General features: G+C 48.5%; 1 protein-coding gene across 1 annotated transcript; it reads right to left on the reverse strand.

Moving 5' to 3' along the window:
• Positions 1-256: 256 nt before the first annotated feature.
• sarm1 (sterile alpha and TIR motif containing 1) lies at positions 257-21262 on the reverse strand. The gene is made up of 9 exons (XM_080210769.1): positions 20911-21262; positions 17995-18610; positions 14357-14569; positions 13239-13330; positions 12263-12498; positions 11465-11567; positions 9126-9315; positions 5159-5280; positions 257-3386 (listed from the first exon to the last, which is right to left on the reverse strand). The coding sequence occupies exons 1-9, from the start codon at positions 21237-21239 to the stop codon at positions 3260-3262; spliced, it is 2028 nt and encodes a 675-aa protein (XP_080066895.1). The 5' UTR covers positions 21240-21262; the 3' UTR covers positions 257-3259.
• Between the last annotated feature and the right edge of the window lie 1651 nt (positions 21263-22913).

Below are 22913 nucleotides of genomic sequence, written 5' to 3' on the forward strand. Positions count from 1 at the left end.
CCTGCATCACCCTCAACAACCTTTCACTGGCTGAGAACACTTTGAGATGCGCTGTCAAAATACAAGTCTGTGTTTTACCATGAGTTGATTTGTGGCTGATTCTGAACCCTGTGTTTTTCTGCATTTCACAAGATGTTATGGTGAAAACACGGCCAAAGTCAGCAGGTTTCAGTTCAGCAGAGATTCCACTGAGCCTGAGCACCTTCGGTTACTCACAGCAGAAAGGAAAGAATCAGGTAAGGAATTTTAGAATCTCTCCTGTGATAGATATTTTATTAGCGAGATTGCTTAAAATCAATTGCAAACAGGAAATCTTTGAACTAAATTACATTCTTAATATTACTGCAGCATTAGATTGATCATTTTAATACCATGCACCTGAGGGCAAAGGGGGAGGATTGAAGGCAATGGGGAGTAAATTCAGGTAGGGCACAGAATGGGATTCTGTTCTGCACTGACCCCATCTCTGCCCAGTAGATTCAATTAACCTCATCCCCAGAGAGTCAAGAAAGGTACAGCAAACATCAAGTGCGGCAGAAAATTTACTGGGAGCTCGCCCATTGATAAATGGTGAAGTTGGTGAGGCCAGGCAATGTCCCTTCATTAACAGACCAGGGACTGGCGTCCAATTACCCCAGAGACAGCACTATAAGATATTGCATTGGCTGTAAGGTCTAAGGGTAGAGGCGAGGAAACAGGTAGTGAGGGTGAGAGATGGGGGGGGTAGTTAGTGTAGGGCAGAGGGACCAAGATCCAGGCACATAGGAGGGGGAAGGACAGGGAATGACCCTGTGAAGGATAAAGGGATAACAGAGAACCTGAGAGATGCAAACCCTGAGGGGAAGAAATCGGGCCTATTGGGCAGGGCATGTGGAGATCAATAGAGACACAGAGAAATGATACCCTGCTGATGGTGTGACATGACAGTATGACCCCTGGAACTTGCTCCACCATTCAATAAGTACATGACTTACATTCAACTCCACTCGATCACCATATCCCTCAACTCTACCAATATCCAAAAATATATCAATATATGCAGCAATGGAGTGTTCATAATCCTCTGGGGCAGAGAATTCTGAAGATTCACAACTCTCAGTGAAAGTATTTCTCCACATCTCAGTCCTAACAGGCTGATCCATTACTCTGAGCCAGTGTTCCTATGTTTGGGACTCTCCATCCAGGGAGAGACAGGCCTCAGTAACTACACTGTTTAATCTTCTCAAACTAACTCTGTAGTCATCTCTTTTGCAACCATAGGCTGCAGGCTATCAAACCTGGGGATTTGGCAATCTTTAAGTCCCATTAAGCTCTCAGTAATTTTGATTTTCTGTTATTCATTATTAAGTTCCTTGTTCTCATTAGACTCTTGGTTCCTGTCTGTTTTCTAATTTTTTATGTATCTGTTATGGTGCAGACATATTTAAAAAATTGTTCACCATCTCTGTTTTTCTTTTCTTCCATTATAATTCCCCCATTTCTGTCTCGAAGGGAACCACATTTACTTTAATGACTCTTCCTTTTTTATGTATTTAAAGAAACTCTTGGCATCTTTTTTCATCTTTCTTGCACGCTTACTCTCAATCCGTTTTTTGTCATCCTTTGCTATAATCTAAAACTCTCCCAATCCTTGGGCTTACTACCTCTTGGCAATTTTAAAAAAATTCATTTATGGGATGTGGGTATTGCTGGCTAGACCAGTATTTATTGCCCATCTCTAGTTGCCCCTGAGAAGGTGGTGGTGAGCTGCCTATTTGAACTGCTACAGTCCCTGAGGTGTCGGTGCATCCACAGTGCTTTAGGTGATGAGTTTAGAATTTTAACACAGTGATTTTGAAGAAAAGGCTGATATATTTCCAAGTCAAGATGGTCATAGAGGTTTACAGCATGGTAACAGGCCCTTTGGCCCAACTTGTCCATGCCACCTTTTTTTTAACCCTTAAGCTAGTCCCAATTGCATCTTACCCAAGTGACTGTCTAAACGCTTTTTAAAAGACAAAATTGTACCCACCTGTACTACTACCTCTGGCAGCTTGTTCCAGACACTCACCATCCTCTGTGTGAAAAAACTGCCCCTTTGTATCTCTCCCTCTTCACCTTAAACCAATGCCCTCTAGTTTTAGACTCCCCTACCTTTGGGAAAAGATACTGACTATCTTGCTGATCTGTGCCCCTCATTATTTTATAGATCGCTATAACAGCACCCCTCAGCCTTCTACAATCCAGAGAAAAAAGTCCCAGTCTATCCAGCCTCTCCTTATAAGTCAAACCATCAAGTCCTGGTAGCATCCTACTGAATCTCTTTTGCACTCTTTTTAGTTTAATAATATCCTTTCTCTAATAGGATGACCAGAACTGCAAACAGTATTCCAAGTGTGGCCTTACCAATGTCCTGTACAACTTAAACAAGATATCCCAACTCCTGCGTTCAATATTCTGACTGATGAAACCAAGCATGCCGAATGCCTTCTTCATCATTCTGTTCACCTGTGACTCCACTTTCAAGGAGCTATGAACATGTACCCCTAAATCTCTTTGTTCTGTAACTAGTGAGTAGTGACTCTTTTGCACAAAGTACATCACTGTCAAACTGTTATGATCAATCTTCCCAGAGGATCCCTGACTATCAGATTACTAATTAACCTGGTCTCATCAAAGACAACATCTAATATAGGCTCTTCCCTGTGTCCTGTGATGGGAGAGATTCCAGAAGGGGAATGAAAAAGAGTGAGGTCCTTTGTGGAGAAGGGAAAGTGTTTGCGAGTGGTGTGGATGAGGGGGTGGGGGGTGGTTCTGTAGTGGGGAGGATCACCATGAATTTGAGGAGATATATGTGTGTTGGTCCAGGTTACCGGGAACAATCCGCACCTGGAGGGGAATTAGCGCACCCCCCATCCCTGGGTACAGGGGTTGCTGCTTCCCTGCTGCAGCTGCCACCAAAGCGTTTGAGGTTTACCGTGTTCATCAGGAGTTGGGAGATCCACAGAAATCATGTCCACGTTATTGCCAGGATGAATAAAAAGAGCCAGAAGATGAGGTACTGTTGTTTCACTTGCTGATTCAGATTCAGCAAAAATCAAGCAGTGCCAGTCCGACATGGACAACAGCTGCTCCCAGAAACATCGCCGCAACACTAACCACTGAACTTCCTACATCAATTAGCTGCTCCTGTCCACTGGCTGGCGGTTTGATCGTCAATGAGGAACGGAGATGGAAAGATGGAAGGCAGACAGCGGGGAGGGTTCGATGGTTGCTAAGGTTACTCATGGTGCGGCATCACTTCTCGCTTGCCCGTGTCTGCCGGAACGGCACAGTCATTCTGATTGGGCATGTGGAGAAACCGCAGAATCTTCTCAATACTGGCATCTTGGTACTCATGTGACCACCTGTGTCAGGCAGAGAAGGGAAACAGGTGAAATGAGTACACAAATAAAGAGATAAACCTAACATATACAGACAGTAAATGGAGAAGCACTTCAAATCCTAATAGGAGGAGGCCATTCAACCCATCAAACCTGTTCTATCATTTAATGATAGATGCTTTGTAACTGAGCAATAAGCACTCACTCTGGTTACAAATCCCCTCAAAGAAAACTACTGATGTTAGGAGTTGGGAGACCCAGGAGTGGGGCGGCATGGTGGCACAGTGGTTAGTGCTGCTGCCTCAGGGACCCGGGTTCAATTCCTGGTTTGGATCGCTGTTTGTGCAAAGACTGCACGTTCTCCCCATGTCTGCTTGGGTTTCCTCCAGGTGCTCCAGTTTCCTCCCACAGTCCTAAAGACGTGCTGGTTAGGCACATTGACCCGAACGGGCACCGGAGTGTGGCAACTAGGGGATTTTCACTGTAACTTCATTGCAGTGTTAATGTAAGCCAACTTGTGACACTGATAAATAAACTTTTTAAGTAATTAAGCCTCAGAACCTACTGCTCTTTTCTGGGAGTGTTTTACCAGCCTTTGTATGAAAATATTTCCTAACTTCTCTCCTGAATGGTCTGGCTCGGAGATTAAGGTTCTATCCCTGTGTCCCTCACACCCTAGAGAAATACATTTCTCTCTGTCTCTCAACCCTACTAAATTCCTTTAAAAAAAATCAACCTTTCAAAACCAGGGGCCCTCAATATTAATATGGATAGTGACTAACAATTCCGATGGGGAATTCAGGACTTAGGGGATTTTCACACTAACTTAATTGCAATTTTACTGCTGTTACTTCATTAGTGACTCTAATCAATAAACATAAACTTAAAACTTCACCCAGAGTGGAGAGAATGTGGAACTCACTCCCATGGAAAGTGGGGAGAATGTGGGACTCACTCCCACAGAGAGTGCAGAGAACGTGGGACTCGTTCCCAGGGAAAGTGGGGAGAATGTGGGACTCGTTCCCACAGGGAGTGGGAAGAATGTGGGACTTGCTCCCACAGAGAGTGGGGGTGATGTGCGACTTGCTCACAAAGGGAGTGGGGAGAATGTGAGTCTCATTCCCACAGAGAATGGGGAGAATGTGGAATTTGCCCTGACAAAGAATGGGGAGAATCTGGGACTCATTCCCACGGGGAATGGGGAGAGTGTGAGATTCGCTCCCATGGGCAGTGGAAGAATGCGAGACTCACTGCCACAGGCAGTGGGGAGAATGTGGGACTCGCTCTCATGGGGAGTAGGGAGAATGTGTAACTTGCTCCCATGAGGAGTGGTTGAGATGAAAGGGAAGGCTGGGTAAAACACATGAGGATTACATATTTTTATAATGAAAGCTGAGTGTTCAGATGAGGGGTGGACGTTTAGGAACTGAGTATGTTCGAGAATGCGGTTGGTAGCTGGTGTGAGTGCAGGAAGGTAGGGCTGGGTAGAAAGATCAGCCAGGATCCTATTCAATGATCGTGCCGGCTTAAAGGGGCCAAATGGCCTACTCCTACTTCTTGTCTTCCAATGAGGATATGGTGACAGGGTGAGATGAGGTAGGGTGGGAGGAGGTTGGTGTGGAGCACAGACAGTGCTGGATGGACAGTGCCTGTGCTGCACATTCCTTTCACTGAGATTATCTATGTTCTGAGCCGGAGAACAGAGTCAGGTCCGTCACACATGACCCTCCGCGGTGGTCGGCGGCCCCAGGAGGAGAACAAAATGCTATGGAACAGAGCTGGAAAACCATGCTTACAGGACGCCGTTGAATTTGAGGATCCCCCTCATGTCCTCGGGCAGAGAGATGGAGTCAGGCCAGGAGAAATTGTCAATCACGGGTACAATGTTCTTTCTGGAGTTGATTGCCATCACGATCTCCTTTCAACAAATTCATAGAAACTTGAGTCAGTCCAAAAATCAGGATTCAGGGAAAGCAGCAGTTCGGAGGAATAGAAATGAAGCAAAGCCTGTTAACGTGGTGACAGCTCTCCTGGGATAAGACCATACGACATTGGAGCAGAACTAGGCCACTCGGCCCATCGAATCTGCTTCACTATTCAGTCATGGCTGATATTCTTCTCATCCCCATTCTCCTGCCTTTTCCCCATAACCCCCGATCCCCTTATTAATCAAGAACCTATCTATCTCTGTCTTAAAGATACTCAATGACCCGGCCTCCACAGCCTTCTGTGGCAAAGAGTTCCACAGATTCCCCACTCTCTGGCTGAAGAAATTCCTCCTCATCTGTTTTAAAGGATCATCCCTTTAGCCTGAGACCCTCCTGTCCAGGGAGATCAGCTAAGACAGTCTGCGACTCCAATTCACAGAAAGAGGGAGAAAACTTTTCCGATTGTAGCAAAAGTCAAAGAACAAAGTAAATTACAGCACAAGAACAGGCCTTTCGGCCCTCCAAGCCTGCACCGACCATGCTGCCCAACTTAACTAAAACCCCCTACCCTTCCAGGGACCATACTCCCTCTATTCCCATCCTATTCATATATTTGTCAAGATGGCCCTTAAAAGTCACTATCATATCTACTTCCACTACCTCCCCTGGCAGCGAGTTCTAGGCACCCACCATCCTCTGTGGAAAAAACTTGCCTCGTACATGTCCGTTAAACCTTGCCGCTCGCACCTTAAACCTGTGCCCCCCACCGCGCCGCCCCCCCAGGTAACTGACCCTTCCACCTGGGTAAAAGCTTCTGACTCTGTCCATACCCCTCATAATCTTGTAGACTTCTATCAGGTCACCTCTCAACCTCCATTGTTCCAGTGAGAACAAACCGAGTTTCTCCAACCTCTCCTCATAGCTAATGCCCTCCGTACCAGGCAACATCCTGGTAAATCTTTTCTGTACTCTCTCCACAGCCTCCACATCCTTCTGGTAATATGGCGACCAGAACTGAACACTGTATTCAAAGTGCAGCCTAACTAAGGTTCTATAGAGCTGCAACATGACTTGTCAAATTTAAACTCAGTGCCCCAGCCGATGAAGACAAACATGCCGTATGCCTCCTTAACTACCTTCTCCACCTGTGTTGCCACTTTCAGTGACCTGTAAAACCTTTGCCTATCAATACTCAAAATTATCATCAGTCTAACGCACACTGACTCTCACTGGGGTACGGGTCCCACACACACTGACTCTCACTGGGGTACGGGTCCCACACACACTGACTCTCACTGGGGTGAGGGTCTCACACACACTGACTCTCACTGGGGTACGGGTCCCACACACACTGACTCTCACTGGGATACGGGTCCCACACACACTGACTCTCACTGGGGTACGGGTCTCACACACACTGACTCTCACTGGGGTACGGGTCTCACACACACTGACTCTCACTGGGATACGGGTCCCACACACACTGACTCTCACTGGGGTACGGGTCCCACACACACTGACTCTCATTGGGGTATGGGTTCCACATACACTGACTCTCACTGGGGTACGGGTCTCACACACACTGACTCTCACTGGGGTGCGGCTCCCACACACACTGACTCCCACTGGGGTACGGGTCCCACACACACTGACTCTCACTGGGGTACGGGTCCCACACACACTGACTCTCACTGGGGTACGGGTCCCACACACACTGACTCTCACTGGGGTACGGGTCCCACACACACTGACTCTCACTGGGGTACGGGTCCCACACACACTGACTCTCACTGGGGTACGGGTCCCACACACACTGACTCTCACTGGGGTACGGGTCCCACACACACTGACTCTCACTGGGGTACGGGTCCCATACACACTGACTCTCACTGGGGTACGGCTCCCACACACACTGACTCTCACTGGGGTACGGGCCCCACACACACACTGACTCTCACTGGGGTATGGGTTCCACACACACTGACTGTCCCAGGCCTTAGCTCCCCCACAGACTGACTCCTGGGATTTTAATCTGTGCCTTTGTTTAAAGGATTTAGTGTTTAGTTAATCTGCAAAGCCACCTCCAATTCTGAGTGAAATCAGATTGAATTTGGGACACTCTGTGGCTTAATGCTGCCCCCAAAAGAGTACAGTTGGTATTACATTAAGTAAATAATAGTTTTCCCACCCTCTTAACAAAATAGATTTCCAGACCAACCTCACACAGCTCACTCCTTAATTTTTTTAAGGAATATGAAATGTCCCATCATTTAACCCGTTCACTACTAGTCCGGTTCTGCTGAATCCGCATTGTGTTCCCTCCCAGGCCAATCCTGAGGTGGGGAGATCGGAACTGAACACAGTGACTCCAGATGGGGTCTGATTAGATCTTTATATAAACTGGAATATCATTCCCCCCGCCCCGCCTTTGTATTCCAGCCTCATTCCGATAAAGAGCAATATCGCAGTCACTGACTGAATTCCTGTCCAGCACGGATTCTCCACTTGGATCCCAAAATCTCTCTCTGCTCATTCACACTTTTTAGTTTCTTCACTGAGAGGGGCATTGTAGAGGTACACAGGGGGAGGGGCATTGTAGAGGTACACAGGGGGAGGGGCATTGTAGAGGTACACAGGGGGAGGGGCATTATGGGGGTACACAAGAGGAAGGCCAAAGGACGGGTACACAGGTGGTGGGGGCAAAGGAGGGGTACAAAGGTGAGGGGTAAAGGAGGGGTACAGAGGGAGAGGGGCATTGTAGGGGTACACAGGGGGAGGAGCATTGTAGGAGTACACAGGGGGAGGAGCATTGTAGGAGTACACAGGGGGAGGAGCACTGTAGGAGTACACAGGGGGAGGAGCACTGTAGGGTACACAGGGGGAGGAGCATTGTAGGAGTACACAGGGGGAGGAGCACTGTAGGAGTACACAGGGGGAGGAGCATTGTAGGGTACACGGGGGGAAGCATTGTAGGAGTACACAGGGGGAGAAGCATTGTAGGAGTACACAGGGGGAGGAGCACTGTAGGAGTACACAGGGGGAGGAGCACTGTAGGAGTACACAGGGGAGGAGCACTGTAGGAGTACACGGGGGAGGAGCATTGTAGGAGTACACGGGGGAGGAGCACTGTAGGAGTACACAGGGGGAGGAGCATCGTAGGAGTACACAGGGGGAGGAGCATCGTAGGAGTACACAGAGGGAGGAGCACTGTAGGAGTACACAGGGGGAGGAGCACTGTAGGAGTACACAGGGGGAGGAGCATCGTAGGAGTACACAGGGGGAGGAGCACTGTAGGAGTACATGGGGGAGGAGCATCGTAGGAGTACACGGGGGAGGAGCACTGTAGGAGTACACAGGGGGAGGAGCATCGTAGGAGTACACAGGGGGAGGAGCACTGTAGGAGTACACAGGGGGAAGAGCATCGTAGGGGTACACAGGGGGAGGAGCACTGTAGGAGTACACAAGGGGAGGAGCATCGTAGGAGTACACGGGGGAGGAGCACTGTAGGAGTACACAGGGGGAGGAGCATCGTAGGAGTACACAGGGGGAGGAGCACTGTAGGAGTACACAGGGGGAGGAGCATCGTAGGGGTACACAGGGGGAGGAGCACTGTAGGAGTACACAGGGGGAGGAGCATCGTAGGAGTACACAGGGGGAGGAGCACTGTAGGAGTACACAGGGGGAGGAGCATCGTAGGAGTACACAGAGGGAGGAGCACTGTAGGAGTACACACTGGGAGGCAATGAGGATTCAATGCTGCCTCCTGACCTCTAAACCTGCAGTCTTTTTCTCTAGTTGCTGGTACCATTTAGTCGAACAGTGTCCGCTCACTCACCCTGTGTACCCAATCTTTCATCGCTGTGTCCCCCATGCACTTGTCCAGGGCATTGGCTGAAAGGACCAGAACAAAGTTTTTGGCTTTCTTCACACTCTGACAGAGTTTATCCTCAAACTTGCCGGCCTCAAGTTTCTCCACATCGATGAAGACACTGAAACCACGGAGCTGTAGGTGTACCTTCAGCAGACTGAGAGAGGGAGAGAGAGAGTGAGACAGGAAGTGTAAGTGAGAGAGAGAGAGTGAGTGAGAGAGACAGAGTGAGAGAGAGACAGACAGAGAGAGAGGGAAGGAAAGTGAGAGAGAGAGAGAGAGAGACAGTGTATGTGACAGAGAAAGAGAGAGAGAGTGAGAAGACAGTGAGACAGACAGGTGTACACACACACACATACACACATATATATAGAACGTGGAACGAAGACTGCAAGAAACTACAAAGGGCCACGAACAAAGCTCAGTCCATCACACAAACCAGCCTCCCATCCATTGACTCTGTCTACACTTCCTGCTGCCTCAGAAAAGCAGCCAGGATAATTAAGGACTGCACGCACACCGGATATTCTCTCTTCCGCCTTCTTCCATTGGGAAAAAGGTACAAAAGTCTGAGATCATGTACCAACCACTCAAGAAGCTTCTTCCTTGCTGCCAAAAGACTTTTGAATGGACTGACCTCGCATTAAGCTGACACCCTAGCTATGATTGTAACACTACATTTTGCACACTCTCCTTTCCTTCATAGAGAAGATATGCTTTGTCTGTATGGCGCACAAGAAATAATATTTTTCACTGTATGTTAATACATGTGACAGTATTAAATCAAATCAAAATTTTAAAAAATCAGACAGAGACACAAACAGATGAGCAACTAGAGAGAGACAGACAGAAAGTAATACCCTGATTAGACCCATCTTTGATGCAGCATCTCTTTCTACATGGACAGTCCTTGGTTTATTTGTTAGGCTGTGTGTCAGGATTTATTGACCATCCCAAATAGCTCCTTTACAATGTGCCTTCATGCACTGCTGCCACTGTGAGTGCTTTGATACAGATTACCCGCTGGACCACTGTGCAAGGCAGATAAGAGTCACCCACGTTAGCATGGGACTGGAGTCACATATCAACCAGACTGGGTAAGGACGGCAGGTTCTGTTCCCTCAAGGACATTAATGAACCACTTTCTGGTCACTGCTATTGAGAGCAGCATTTTATTTGATGTGATGGGATTGTGAGCTCACACTCTCTGCGTTATGAGTTCAGTAGTTTAACCGCAACACCACAACAGTTGCTCAAACAATCACCATCACTGACATTCACTCAACAAGATCCACATTGAGATATTGGAGAAACTTCCCTCAAGAACTTCTCTCAATGCAAATCCCTCCATTCCTCCCTCATTCCCATTCTGAGTTTCGGGTTTCACCTTCACCTGGGACAGCACAGTGGCACAGTGGTTGGCACTGCTGCCTCACAGCACCAAGGACTTGGGTTCAATTCCCAGCTTGGATCACTGTGTGTGTGGAGTTTGCACGTTCTCCCCATGTCTGCGTGGGGTTCCTCCCACGTCTGAAAGACATGCTGGTTAGGGTGCATTGACCTGAACGGATGCTGGAGTGTGGCAGCTTGGGGAATTTCACAGTAACTTCATTGCAGTGTTAATGTAAGGCTTACTTGTGACTAATAAATAAACTTTATTTACTTTACCTTAAGATGCACAGGTTAGGTGGATTGACCGTGCTAAATTGCCCCTTAATGTCGGAGAGATTGGCAGGGAAAGAGCGTGCAGTAGTGGGGATAGCACCTGAATGGGGTTGTTGTCAGTGCGGACTCGATGGGCTGAATGGCCTCGTGCACTGTAGGGCTTCTATGATTCGTCATTCAAACCCCACTCTGCACTCCGAATAGCAAGGGAACAGTGAACTGAGGGGTGTGTCCTGTTTCAGAGCTGCCTAGAGATTTGCCAAACTGACTTCAAATAGCTCCCACATATCTTACAAATATTGTCCCAAAATACAGTTCTGGTCTCTCCCTCGAGGGGAAACCTCCCTCAGCATCCAGCCCGTCAATCCCCCTCAGGATCTTGTATGTTTCAGACAAAGCATCGCTCCTGAACCCTAACCAAACCCAGCCTGTCTAACCCATCCTCATAAAATAAACCCCCCCGCCCCGAATCTCAGGAATCACTCAAGGTTAGGCAGCCAAATCTGCTTTACATCTCCTGGCTTTCTCCAGTGGCCCAGGTGACACAAGCACCAATCTCAGACACACACTGACCACTTCAATCGGCCCATTTGCCTGCGACCGGGTCCACATCAATGATGCTGCAATTGGAAATCACTGACCTGGCCAGCTGAGATCCTGTAGTCCTGCGGTAACTGATGAAGACATCAGGCTCATCCGAGGTGGTCTGCTGAGTGTCCAAACTCAAACTGGGGGTCAGCAGCCCTGAAGGATAAAAGGAGTTTCCTGTTAATTGTGGCTCAATGGGTAACGCTTCCATCACAGTCAGGGGAGCGGAAGTTCAAGTTCCACTCCAGGAATCCAGCGACAAGTTTAGTCTGATACTCTCAGAGGGTCAGTACTGAGGGAGTGCCGCACTGTCAGAGGGTCAGTACTGAGGGAGTGCCGCACTGTTAGAGGGTCAGTGCTGAGGGAGTGCCGCACTGTCAGAGGGTCAGTGCTGAGGGAGTGCCGCACTGTCAGAGGGTCAGTACTGAGGGAGTGCCGCACTGTCAGAGGGTCAGTGCTGAGGGAGTGCCGCACTGTCAGAGGGTCAGTGCTGAGGGAGTGCCGCACTGTCAGAGGGTCAGTGCTGAGTGAGTGCCGCACTGTCAGAGGGTCAGTGCTGAGGGAGTGCCGCACTGTCAGAGGGTCAGTGCTGAGGGAGTGTAGTTATTTTTCAGATGGGACATTACAGGGAGCTCAGGGTGATGGGAGATGGGACGTAGCCAGGGGGACACCTGGGTGGATCGTGTCTGGAGATGACAATTGCACCAAGGATGGTTTCAGTGGTGGATGAGCTGAGGGTGGGGATGATAGCCACAGGGAGAGCCGTGTGGCACTGACAGAGGAATATGGAGGTGTGGTCAGCTTCCTGAGCTCACAAGTGTCTGAATGATGTCTCCGGATCCCAACTTTACCCTTTCCTGCAGCAAGAATGCTGCTTCGGTGAAATCCAATCTCAATCTGACAATCTGATTGGAGCTGCTGGTCTGTCACTCCAGATAGTGTCGCCCTCCCGATCCCACAGTGTAGCAGGTTGTAGGTATACTGTCGAAAGTGAGGGCCAATGCTGCCCAACCAATCAGCCAGGTTACTGGGGTCACAGCTGGAGTAGTTGGCATACGTCTTTAACTCAGACAATTCTCGGAGAAACCTTCAGAGAAAGAATTTCCATCGTTCAAATCACATTGTTAAAATGACAAGTTAGATACAGAGTTAAGCTCCATCTACACTGTCCCCATCAAACACTCCCAGGACAGGTACAGCATGGGGTTAGATATAGAGTAAAGCTCCCTCTACACTGTCCCCATCAAACACCCCCAGGACAGGTACAGCACGGGGTTAGATACAGAGTAAAGCTCCCTCTACACTGTCCCCATCAAATACCCCCAGGACAGGTACAGCACAGGGTTAGATACAGAGTAAAGCTCCCTCTACACTGTCCCCCATCAAACACTCCCAGGACAGGTACAGCACGGGGTTAGATACAGAGTAAAGCTCCCTCTACACTGTCCCCATCAAATACCCCCAGGACAGGTACAGCACAGGGTTAGATACAGAGTAAAGCTCCCTCTACACTGTCCCCCATCAAACACTCCCAGGACAGGTACAGCACGGGGTTAGATACAGAGTAAAGCACTGTAAGAAGTCTCATAACACCAGATTAAATTCCAACCAGTTTATTTGATAGTAAACCCAAAAACTTTCAGAAACGCTGTTCCTTCGTCAGGTATACGTTACACACACACACTCACCCACAGTCCCACACACACACCCACCCACACATACACACACACACACACTCCCAGGACAGGTACAGAACAGGGTTAGATACAGAATAAAACTCTCTCTATACTGTCACTATCAAACGGTCACTTTGTGATGCCCTCTCACCTTCTGCGTGTTATGCTGGAAGATATTCCCAAATCTTCCTTTAATTCCGAATCAGTGATCATCAAAAGGAGATTCCCATCAACCTGTAGTTCCTACAGAAACAAACCTCCGATTAGAACTTGCAGTAATAGCTAACTGAGACACATATACACACACACACACACATACCAACACATACACAGACACTCACACATAATCCCATACACACACTCACAGACTCTCACACATAATCCCATACACACACACACACAAATACACACACACACACACACACTCTCACACATAATCCCATACACACACACACTCACACATAATCCCATACACACACACACACACAAATACACACACACACACACACACTCTCACACATAATCCCATACACACACACACTCACACATAATCCCATACACACACACACACACAAATACACACACACACACTCTCACACATAATCCCATACACACACACACTCACACATAATCCCATACACACACACACACTCACACATAATCCCATACATACACACACACTCTCACACATAAACCCATACACACGCACCCTCTCACACATAATCCCACACACACACAGACATACACACAGTCCCATACACACACACACACACACACAGTCCCACACACGCACACACACACACTTATTAAGCTGATCTTTCTCTACACCCTAGCTATGACTGTAACACTACATTCTGCACTCTCTCCTTTCCTTCTCTATGAACGGTATGCTTTGTCTGTATAGCGGGCAAGAAACAATACTTTTCACTGTATGTTAATACATGTGACAATAATAAACACACACACAGTCAGCATACTCCCACTTGACCATAGGCTGCTCTCCCCTTTGAGGGAGAGAGCTAACTGATGGTGATTTAACCTGAGAATCACCGCACCTCAGGCAACGGGCAAGGTTGAGAAAGCACAGCCTTCATGAATAACCTCGGCCGGTGTGGGAATTGAACTCGCGCTGTTGGCATTGCTCTGCATCATTATCAACTTGTCTAGCCAATGGAGTTAAACCAATCCTGCCAAGGGCACGGATTCAATTCCTGACCCGACTCTCGGTTTCAGATTTCCCTGCACCCTGTGACGATGCTGCTCTCTCACCAAGAATCTCTCGCAGTAGACCACGAATCCAATCTGTTGAAGCCAGGTTTGAACTTCGCCTGGTTTCCAGTTTGGGACGGTGGCAGAGAGTCGGCGAGGAACTTCCTCCCCCATCAGCTTCAAGGCTTTCTTGGCGAGAGTGGAAATGGTGGCATTACCACAATAACTCACTAATCGCTTCAGACTATGCGTAGCTCCAATCTCGTGGAGTATCTGCAACATAAGAGGAACATTATCACATCAAACAGCAAGATGCACCTAGAAATCTGAACCAAGACTAGAAAAGATAATCCTTCTCTGTGAGAGTCATACTGGATTCAAACACTAACTCAGAGTCTCACTCCACAGATGCTGCCAGACCAACTGAATCTTTCCAGCACTTCCTGTTTTTAGTTAAGCATGAGGAATGTGTGCGAAGGGAGGAAGGAAAAAGAGGGAGAAAGTGAAAGAGGGGTTAAGAGAGAGGGGGAATGGGGAGAGAGAGAAAGAGATGGGAAAGAAAGAGAGCAGGAAGCATGGGAGGGATGGAGGGTCAGCTCTGTTAATTAAGGATGACATTAGGATATCAGAGAAGAGTGACTTTAGTTTTAAAGGTCGAGGCGATGGACTAGTGGTATAATCACTAACTATTAATACACAAACGCTGGGAACATAGGTTCAAATCCTACCATGGCAGATGATGGAATCTGAATCCAATAAAAAAAATCTGAACTTAAGAATCTACTGATGAATGTGAATCCACTGGTGATTGTCAGAAAATAAACATCTAGTTCACTAATACCCTTTAGGGTAGGAAATCTGCCGTCCTTACCTGGCCTGGCCTACATGTGACTCCACAGCAATGTGGGTGATTCGCAACTGCTTTTCAAGGGCAACTAGGGATAGGCAATAAATGCTGGCCCAGTCAGTGACACCCATGTCCCATGGATGAATGTTAAAAAAGCATGTAATAGGTGGAGCGATAGCTCTGTTAATGAAGGATGGTATTAGCTATCAGAGAAAGGTGACTTCAGTTTTAAAGACTGAGATGTAGAATTAGGCTTGTGAGAAAGCTACAGCAATAGATTTTAATCTACATATAAACTGTACGAATCAGATTGGCAAGGGTAGCCTGGAAAATGAGTTCACTGAGCATTTCAGGTAGGTTCTTAAAGCGGCAAATTCTGGAGCCAAACGGATCTAGTTATGTGCAATAAGACAGAATTAATTAGTGACCTCATTGTACAGGAGCATCTAGGTTAGCAGTGATCATAACATGATTGAGCTTTGGCAGTGAAGGGTGGGTCTAAAACTAGCGCTTTAAACCTAAATAAAGGCAGTCTTGTGAGTATGAAGGCAGCACTGGCTGGAGTGAACTGGGGAATTAGGTTAAGGGTTAGGTCGGGAAGGTTGCAATGACAACACTTAAGGAGGTGTTTCCTAACACTCAGCAAAGATACATTCCAGTGAGAAAGAACATTGGAGATGAAGGCACCATCCATGAGTAACTAAGGAAGTTAAAGATAATACCAAACTGGAAGGAAAAGTGTCCAGTGCCGTAAAGGTGAGTGGCAGGGGAGAAGATTGGATCGAAAATAAAAGTACAGCAAAGAATGGCTAAAAGTAATGAGGAGGGAGAAATGAGAATCTGCAAAAAAGCTAGTTAGAAATATAAAAACTGAGTTTTCACAGGTATGTCACAAGGGAAAGATGAACTGAGATGAGTGTTCATTCTCTAGAGTGTGAGCAAAGTCTGGGGAATTAATAATGGAAAATAAGGAAATGATGGGTAAATTGAATAGATATCTGTCTAATTTCATTATAGACTCCTAAGGGACTTCATCCTCGGATCTTTAAAAACATGGCTGCTGAGATAGTGGATGTTTCTGTTTTAATTTTCCAAAATTTCCTGGATTCAGGGTGGCACAGTGGTTAGCGCTGCTGCCTCACAGTGCCAGGGACCCAGGTTTGATTCCTGGCTTGAGTCAGTCTGTGCAGAGTTTGCACGTTCTCCCCGTGTCTGCATGAGTTTCCTCCGGGTGCTCCAGTTTCCTCCCAAGTCCAAAGATGTGTAGGTTAGGTGGATTGGCCGTGCTAAATTGACCCCAGTGTCAGGGGGATTAGCAGGGTAAATATATGGGGTTATGGGAATAGGGCCTGGGTGAAATTGTGGTCGGTGCAGATTCAATGGGCCGAATAGCCTCCTACTGCACTGTAAGGATTCTATGATACTTCTATGAGATTGGAAAATAGCAAATGTGACTCTTCTATTCAAGGAAGGAGAGGAACAGAAAACTACAAGCCAGTTAGCTTAACATCTGAGATGGGGACATTGCTGGAATCTGTAATTAAGAAGGTTATAGCAGGACACTGAGAAAATCTCAATGCAACCAGGCAGAGTCAAAATGGTTTTGTGAAAGGGAAAGGGTGTTTGACTAATTTATTAGAATTCTTTGAGGAAGTAACATGCAATGTGGATAAAGGGAAACCTGTAGATGTGGTGTACAGAGGGATCTGGGCGTCTGGCTTTATGTATCACAAATGTTAGCATGCAGGTACCGCAAGTGATTAGTGTGGCAAATGGAATATCGTTGTCTATTGCAAGGGGAGTAGAATATAAAAAAGAGATGTTTTGCTACATTTGGTGAAGTCATATCTGGAGCACTATGTACGGTTTTGGTTTTCTTATTGTAGAAAGGGTGTACTTGCATTAGAAGCAGTTCGGAAAAGCTTCAAAAATCAAGATCAAAATGAATGGCAGAGCAGACTTGAAGGGCCGAGTGGCCTCCTCCTGCTTTTTGTTTCTATGTTTCACTCGGCTGATATCTGGGATGGGAGGGCTTATTCTCTCAGGAAAGATTGGACAGGCTGGGTCTGTATCCAATGGGAAGTGATCTTATTGAATCATTTAGGGTGGGATTTCCCAGCCATGCTGACCCCAAAACCAGAGAATCCCGTCCGAGGTCATTCTGTGGAATGACCACAGAAAGGCCCAAGGTCATTCTGTGGTCTGCCCCCTGCCCACTCCGAATCCTGTAGCGGGCAGGACGGTAAAATTCACCCCATACACCCTGAGGGAGCTTGACGGGGTGGTTACTGAGGGGATGTTTCCCCTTGTGGGAGAGATTAGAACCACAGACCACAGTTTAAAAATACAGAGTCTCCCATTTAAGATGAAGATGAGGATATTTTTTCTCTCTGTGAGGTTTGCGAGTCTGTGGGACTCTCTTATTGAGAGAGCAGTGGGGGCTGGCTGATTGAATATCTTTAAAGCAGAGTTAGATAGATCCTTGAGTAACAAGACAGGGAAGGGAAGGGGGGGGTGGGGGAAGGGGGGGGCGGCTGCGGGGGAGGGGGGGTGCGGGGGCGGTGCTGTGGGGGAGGGATGAAAGATTATATGGGGTTGGTGGAATGTGGAGTTAAGTCACAATCAGGTCAGCCATGATATTATTGAATGGTGGAGCAGGTTCAAAGGGCTGAATGGCCTCTAACCCTGCTGCTAATTAGAATGTTTGTATGGTCATTTCATTCCTCCATTGTCCCTCGAACCCCTCTGCACCCATCTAATTTCACATTGCCTTCTCCTCCCACCCTCCCTGTACTCCCTCTCTCCTCATTCTCTCTCCCTCTCTGTCCACATTCTGTCTCTCTGTTGATACCTGTGTTTTGCTCTGTTTGGATTTAATATCAGCTTCCACACACAGATAGAAAGCTGCCATGCACTGAGCCTCGATCCTTGAACTGTCCAACAGCTGCAGCAGCCGTTGGAGGTCGTAGGCCGTTCGTCCCTGTGTGTTGTCCGTGCTGCCCAGCCAATCACGCGCAAACTCCTCAGGGTGAAGGGAAGCAATAAAAGGCTCCACCAGATCCAGGGTGCCTGATTTCTCCACCTCCTTCTCAATCTCCTTGTTGGTGGCCAGGATGGTGATGGCCAGGCAGGCGTGAAACCGAACCAACTGGTCCTTGGAGAAGGCCAGCGGAAAGAGCCAATCAGCAGATTTCTTCTCGATCATGAGCCGCTGATTGGTGTTTCCGCCGTGCATGGCGCAGTTGGCCAGGGCGATGGCGCAGTGCTGCAGGATGGTGGAATCCTTGCTGCGGCACCAGTACAGGATGGAGTCTAGGCCCCCGTTGGTGATAAGCAGATAGGATGTTTCCTCTGTGTGTTTGAACATGTGCTGCAGGATCCCTGTGACCACTCTGGCCAGCTCAGCATCATCACGAACCTTGCCCAAGTCCAGAATCACTTCCAGACCCGAGCGAGCTAGTCGGTCCCTGTGAGAAGATCGAAACCACAGACACCTCATCAGGCAATGAACCAAACAGCCAGGAGCAATATCACATTTATTTACAGATAACAGGCCCACTTCCTGCCACCAATTGATGCAACAATAACAATCACTCTTCCTTCACAGATGAGTGGTTAGCGCTGCTGCCTCACAGCTCCAGGGACCTCAGAGTCATAGAGGTTTGCAGCATGGAAACAGGCCCTTCGGCCCAACTTGTCCATGCCGCCCTTTTTTAAAACCTTTAAGCTAATCCCAATTGTCTGCATTTGGCCCATATCCCTCTATACCCACTGTACCCATGTAACTGTCTAAACGCTTTTTAAAATATACCCATCTCTACTACTACCTCTGGCAGCTTGTTCCAAACACTCATCACCCTCTGTGTGAAAGAATTGCCCCTCTGGACACGTTTGTATCTCTCCTCTCTCACCTTAAACCTAGCTGGATTCGATTCCCAGCTTGGGTCACTGTCAATGTGACCCACTGCCCGTGTGAAGTTGCACATTCTCCCTGTGTCTGTGTGGGTTTCCTCTGAGTAATCTTGTTTCCCCCCCACAATCCAAAGATATGCAGGTTAGGTTGATTGACCATGCTAAATTGCCCCTTAGTGTCCTGGGATGCATAGGTTAGAGGGAATAGAGGGGTAAATATGTGGGGTTATGGGGATAGGACCTGGGTGGGATTGTTGTTGGAGCAGATTCGATGGGCTGAATGGCCACCTTCTGCACTGCTGGATTCCAATAATTCTATGATTCACCTCCTTTTCCTTTTACAATATTTCCCACTCTCATTTGTTAGAACTCTTTGTCCTTCTCTCTTTATTTCACTCTCCCTTTGCCTATAAATTCGTTACAATTATATTCTATGACTGTAACACTATATTCTGCACCCTTTCCTTTCCTTCTCCCCTAAGTACTCTATGAACGGTATGCTTTGTCTCTATAGCACGCAAGAAACAATACTTTTCACTGTATGTTAATACATGTGGCAATAATAAATCAAATCAAATCTCTAGAGTTTAGAAGAGTGAGAGGGGATCTCATAGAAACTTATAAAATTCCAACAGGATTAGACAGGGTAGATTGAGAAAGAATGTTCCTGATAGTGACAGGAAGAGGCCATTCAGCCCTTGGAACCTCTTCTGTTATTCAGTTAGATCTCAGTATCTGTGACTTAACTCCATTTATTCGCCTTGGTTCTGTTACCCTTTATACCCTTCCCCAGCAGAAATCTATCAATATAAAAAACAGAAAATGCTGGAAATATTCAGCAGGTCTGGCAGCATCTGTGAAGGGTGAAACAGAGTTAATGGTTCAAGTCTGTGTGACTCTTCTCTAGAATACTATCTGAATTCCTTACTTATATATCACCTCTTGCATTAGTGTTGACATAAGGGACACACACAGAAGCAGAGTTAGAAGGATTTATCACAGGGTTTATTCATAGGAGAATCATAGAACCTGTCCTGGATCCCCCATGCTGACACTATAGATAAGAAAGTCCACCAACGCCTCTACTTCCTCAGAAGACTAAGGAAATAGGCACTTGCGGTAGCACAGTGATTAGCACTGCTGCTTCACAGCTCCAGGAACCCAGGTTCAATTCCCAACTCGGGTCACTGTCTGTACGGAGTTTGCATAACTGCGTGGGTTTCCTCCGGGTTGTCCGGTTTCCTCCCACAGTCCAAAGATGTGCGGGTTAGGTTGATTGGCCATGCAAAAATTGCCCCTTAGTGTCCTAAGATGCTTAGGTTAGAGGGATTAGCTGAGGGGCTGCTCTGAGTTACCTGTTCTCAGTGATTGGGGATTGGCACTATGTAGGGTGTGGGCTAGGATGCCCCGGATGGGCCGAGGGGCCGCTCTGAGTTACCTGATCTCAGTGATTGGGGATTGGCACTGTGTAGGGTGTGGGCTAGGATGCCCCGGATGGGCCGAGGGGCCGCTCTGGGTTACCTGATCTCAGTGATTGGGGATTGGCACTGTGTAGGGTGTGGGCTAGGATGCCCCGGATGGGCCGAGGGGCCGCTCTGAGTTACCTGTTCTCAGTGATTGGGGATTGGCACTGTGTAGGGTGTGGGCTAGGATGCCCCGGATGGGCCGAGGGGCCGCTCGGCCCTTACCTGTTCTCAGTGATTGGGGATTGGCACTGTGTAGGGTGTGGGCTAGGATGCCCCGGATGGGCCGAGGGGCCGCTCTGGGTTACCTGATCTCAGTGATTGGGGATTGGCACTGTGCCGGAGATGGGCTAGGATGCCCCGGATGGGCCGAGGGGCCGCTCGGCCCTTACCTGTTCTCAGTGATGAGGATCTGCTCCAGTAGCCGGGCAGCCTGGTACCTGCAGGGCAGGCTCCGGGACAGCATCAGCTCCAGCAGCTGCTCCAGGACTCCCTGCAGCCGCAGCTGGTTACACAAAGCCGAGGCCACCTCCCTGCCCCGGCCGGGCAGCTTCCAGGCTTCCTCCACCAGCCGGTAGAGCTCCTCAATCGGGCCCCGCTTCTCCTCGGGGCTGCCGGCCGCTCGCAGAGCCTCGATAGCGGCACTCAGCTCCCGCATCTCCCGCTCGCTCACCTCCCCCGGGCTGGGCTGCCGATCTGCCTCCCCGAACGGGCTCAACATCGCGGATACCGCACCCAGCGAGCGCCCCGAGCCGCCACTGACCCCGCCTGTTCCCACACCAACATGACATCACCCCCAGGGGGAAGCCCCATCAGCACCATCAGCACCTCCCCCAGGGGGAGAAGGTCAGAGCCTGCCCCATCCCCACTCATCCCGGGGAGAGAGACCATCAGCACCTCCCCCAGGGGGAGAAGGTCAGAGCCTGCCCCATCCCCACTCATCCCGGGGAGAGAGCACCATCAGTACCTCCCCCAAGGGGAGAAGGTCAGAGCCAGACAGAACCTGACCCATCCTAACACATCCCAACTCATCCCGGGGAGACAGGAACATCAGCACCTCCTCCAGACAACAGCAACAGATCCTGACCCATCCCAACTCATTCCATCTCATCCAGTGTGGAGAGTATCAGCACCTCCCCTAGAGGACAGGGACACATCCCAACACATCCCAGGGAGAGAGGAACATCAGCAGCTCCCCACAAGGAACAGGAACAGATCCTGACTCATCCCACACATCCCGACCCATCTGGATAGGTCCCGATCCATTCCAACACATCCCAACTCATTGCATCTCACCCTGAGGAGAGCCACACCGGCAACATCAGCACCTCCCTCAGAGGGACAGGGCCAGAGTCTGACCTCTCCCAGAGATGTTGTGGAGATGCCGGCGTTGGACTGGGGTAAACACAGTAAAAAGCCTGACAACACCAGGTTAAAGTCCAACCGATTTATTTGATAGTAAACTCACAAGGTTTCAGGGTTTGCCCTTTCGTCAGGCGAATGGAGAGTTCTGGCCTCAGACAGAGCATATAACAGCACAAAAACCGCACCGACCTCCTCAGAAGACAAACACAGGACACGGTGGACAGAGTACCCTTCATCGTCCAGTACTCCCCCGGAGTGAAGAAGCTACAACATCTTCTCCGGAGTCTTCAACATATCATCGATGAAGATGAACGTCTCGCCAGGGCCATCCCCACACCCCCACTTCTTACCTTCAAAACAACCGCACAACCTCAAACAGACCGCTGTCCACAGCAAACTACCCAGCCTTCAGAACAGTGACACCACACAACCCTGCCACAGCAACCTCTGCAAGACATGCCGGATCATCGACACGGATTTCATCATCTCACGTGAGAACACCATCCACCAGGTACACGGTAAATACTCTTGCAACTCAGCCAACGTTGTCTACCTGATACAGTGCAGGAAAGGATGTCCTGAAGCATGGTACACTGGGGAGACCATGCAGACGCTATGACAACGGATGAATGAACATTGCTTGATAATCACCAGGCAAGACTGTTCCCTTCCTGTTGGCAAACACTTCAGTGGTCACGGGCATTTGGCCTCTGACCTTCAGGTAAGCATTCTCCAAGGCGGCCTTCACAACACATGACAGCACAGAGTCGCTGAGCAGAGACTGATAGCCAAGTTCCGCACACATGAGGACGGTCTCAACCTTGGGTTCATGTCGCACTATCTGTAACCCCCATGAGTTGCCTGGGTTTGCTAAGCCTCATTTACTGTACTGTCTGGAGACAATACACATCTCTTTAACCTGGGCTTAATGCTCCTTCCACTCACGTTGTCGGCCTCTTTAAGAAGAGCAGGCTAGGTGTAAAGATTCGCATTCTAATCAGTAATCTGTAAACTGTCTGTGCTGTTATAT

The sequence above is a fragment of the Carcharhinus amblyrhynchos genome, chromosome 23 (genome assembly GCF_965287045.1).
Source record: "Carcharhinus amblyrhynchos chromosome 23, sCarAmb.v2.hapA, whole genome shotgun sequence".
NCBI lineage: Eukaryota > Metazoa > Chordata > Chondrichthyes > Carcharhiniformes > Carcharhinidae > Carcharhinus > Carcharhinus amblyrhynchos.

Bases quoted from the DNA above. Each gene is read 5' to 3' on its own strand.
- sarm1 (XM_080210769.1), bottom strand. From the start codon at position 21,239: ATGTTGAGCCCGTTCGGGGAGGCAGATCGGCAGCCCAGCCCGGGGGAG. The intron at 14,570-17,994 runs GTATCAACAGAG...CTTATGTTGCAG, and splicing joins CCAAACAGAGCAAAACACAG to ATACTCCACGAGATTGGAGC. The intron at 9,316-11,464 runs GTCAGTGATTTC...TCCCTCTCTCAG, and splicing joins ACAGGATCTCAGCTGGCCAG to TCTGCTGAAGGTACACCTAC.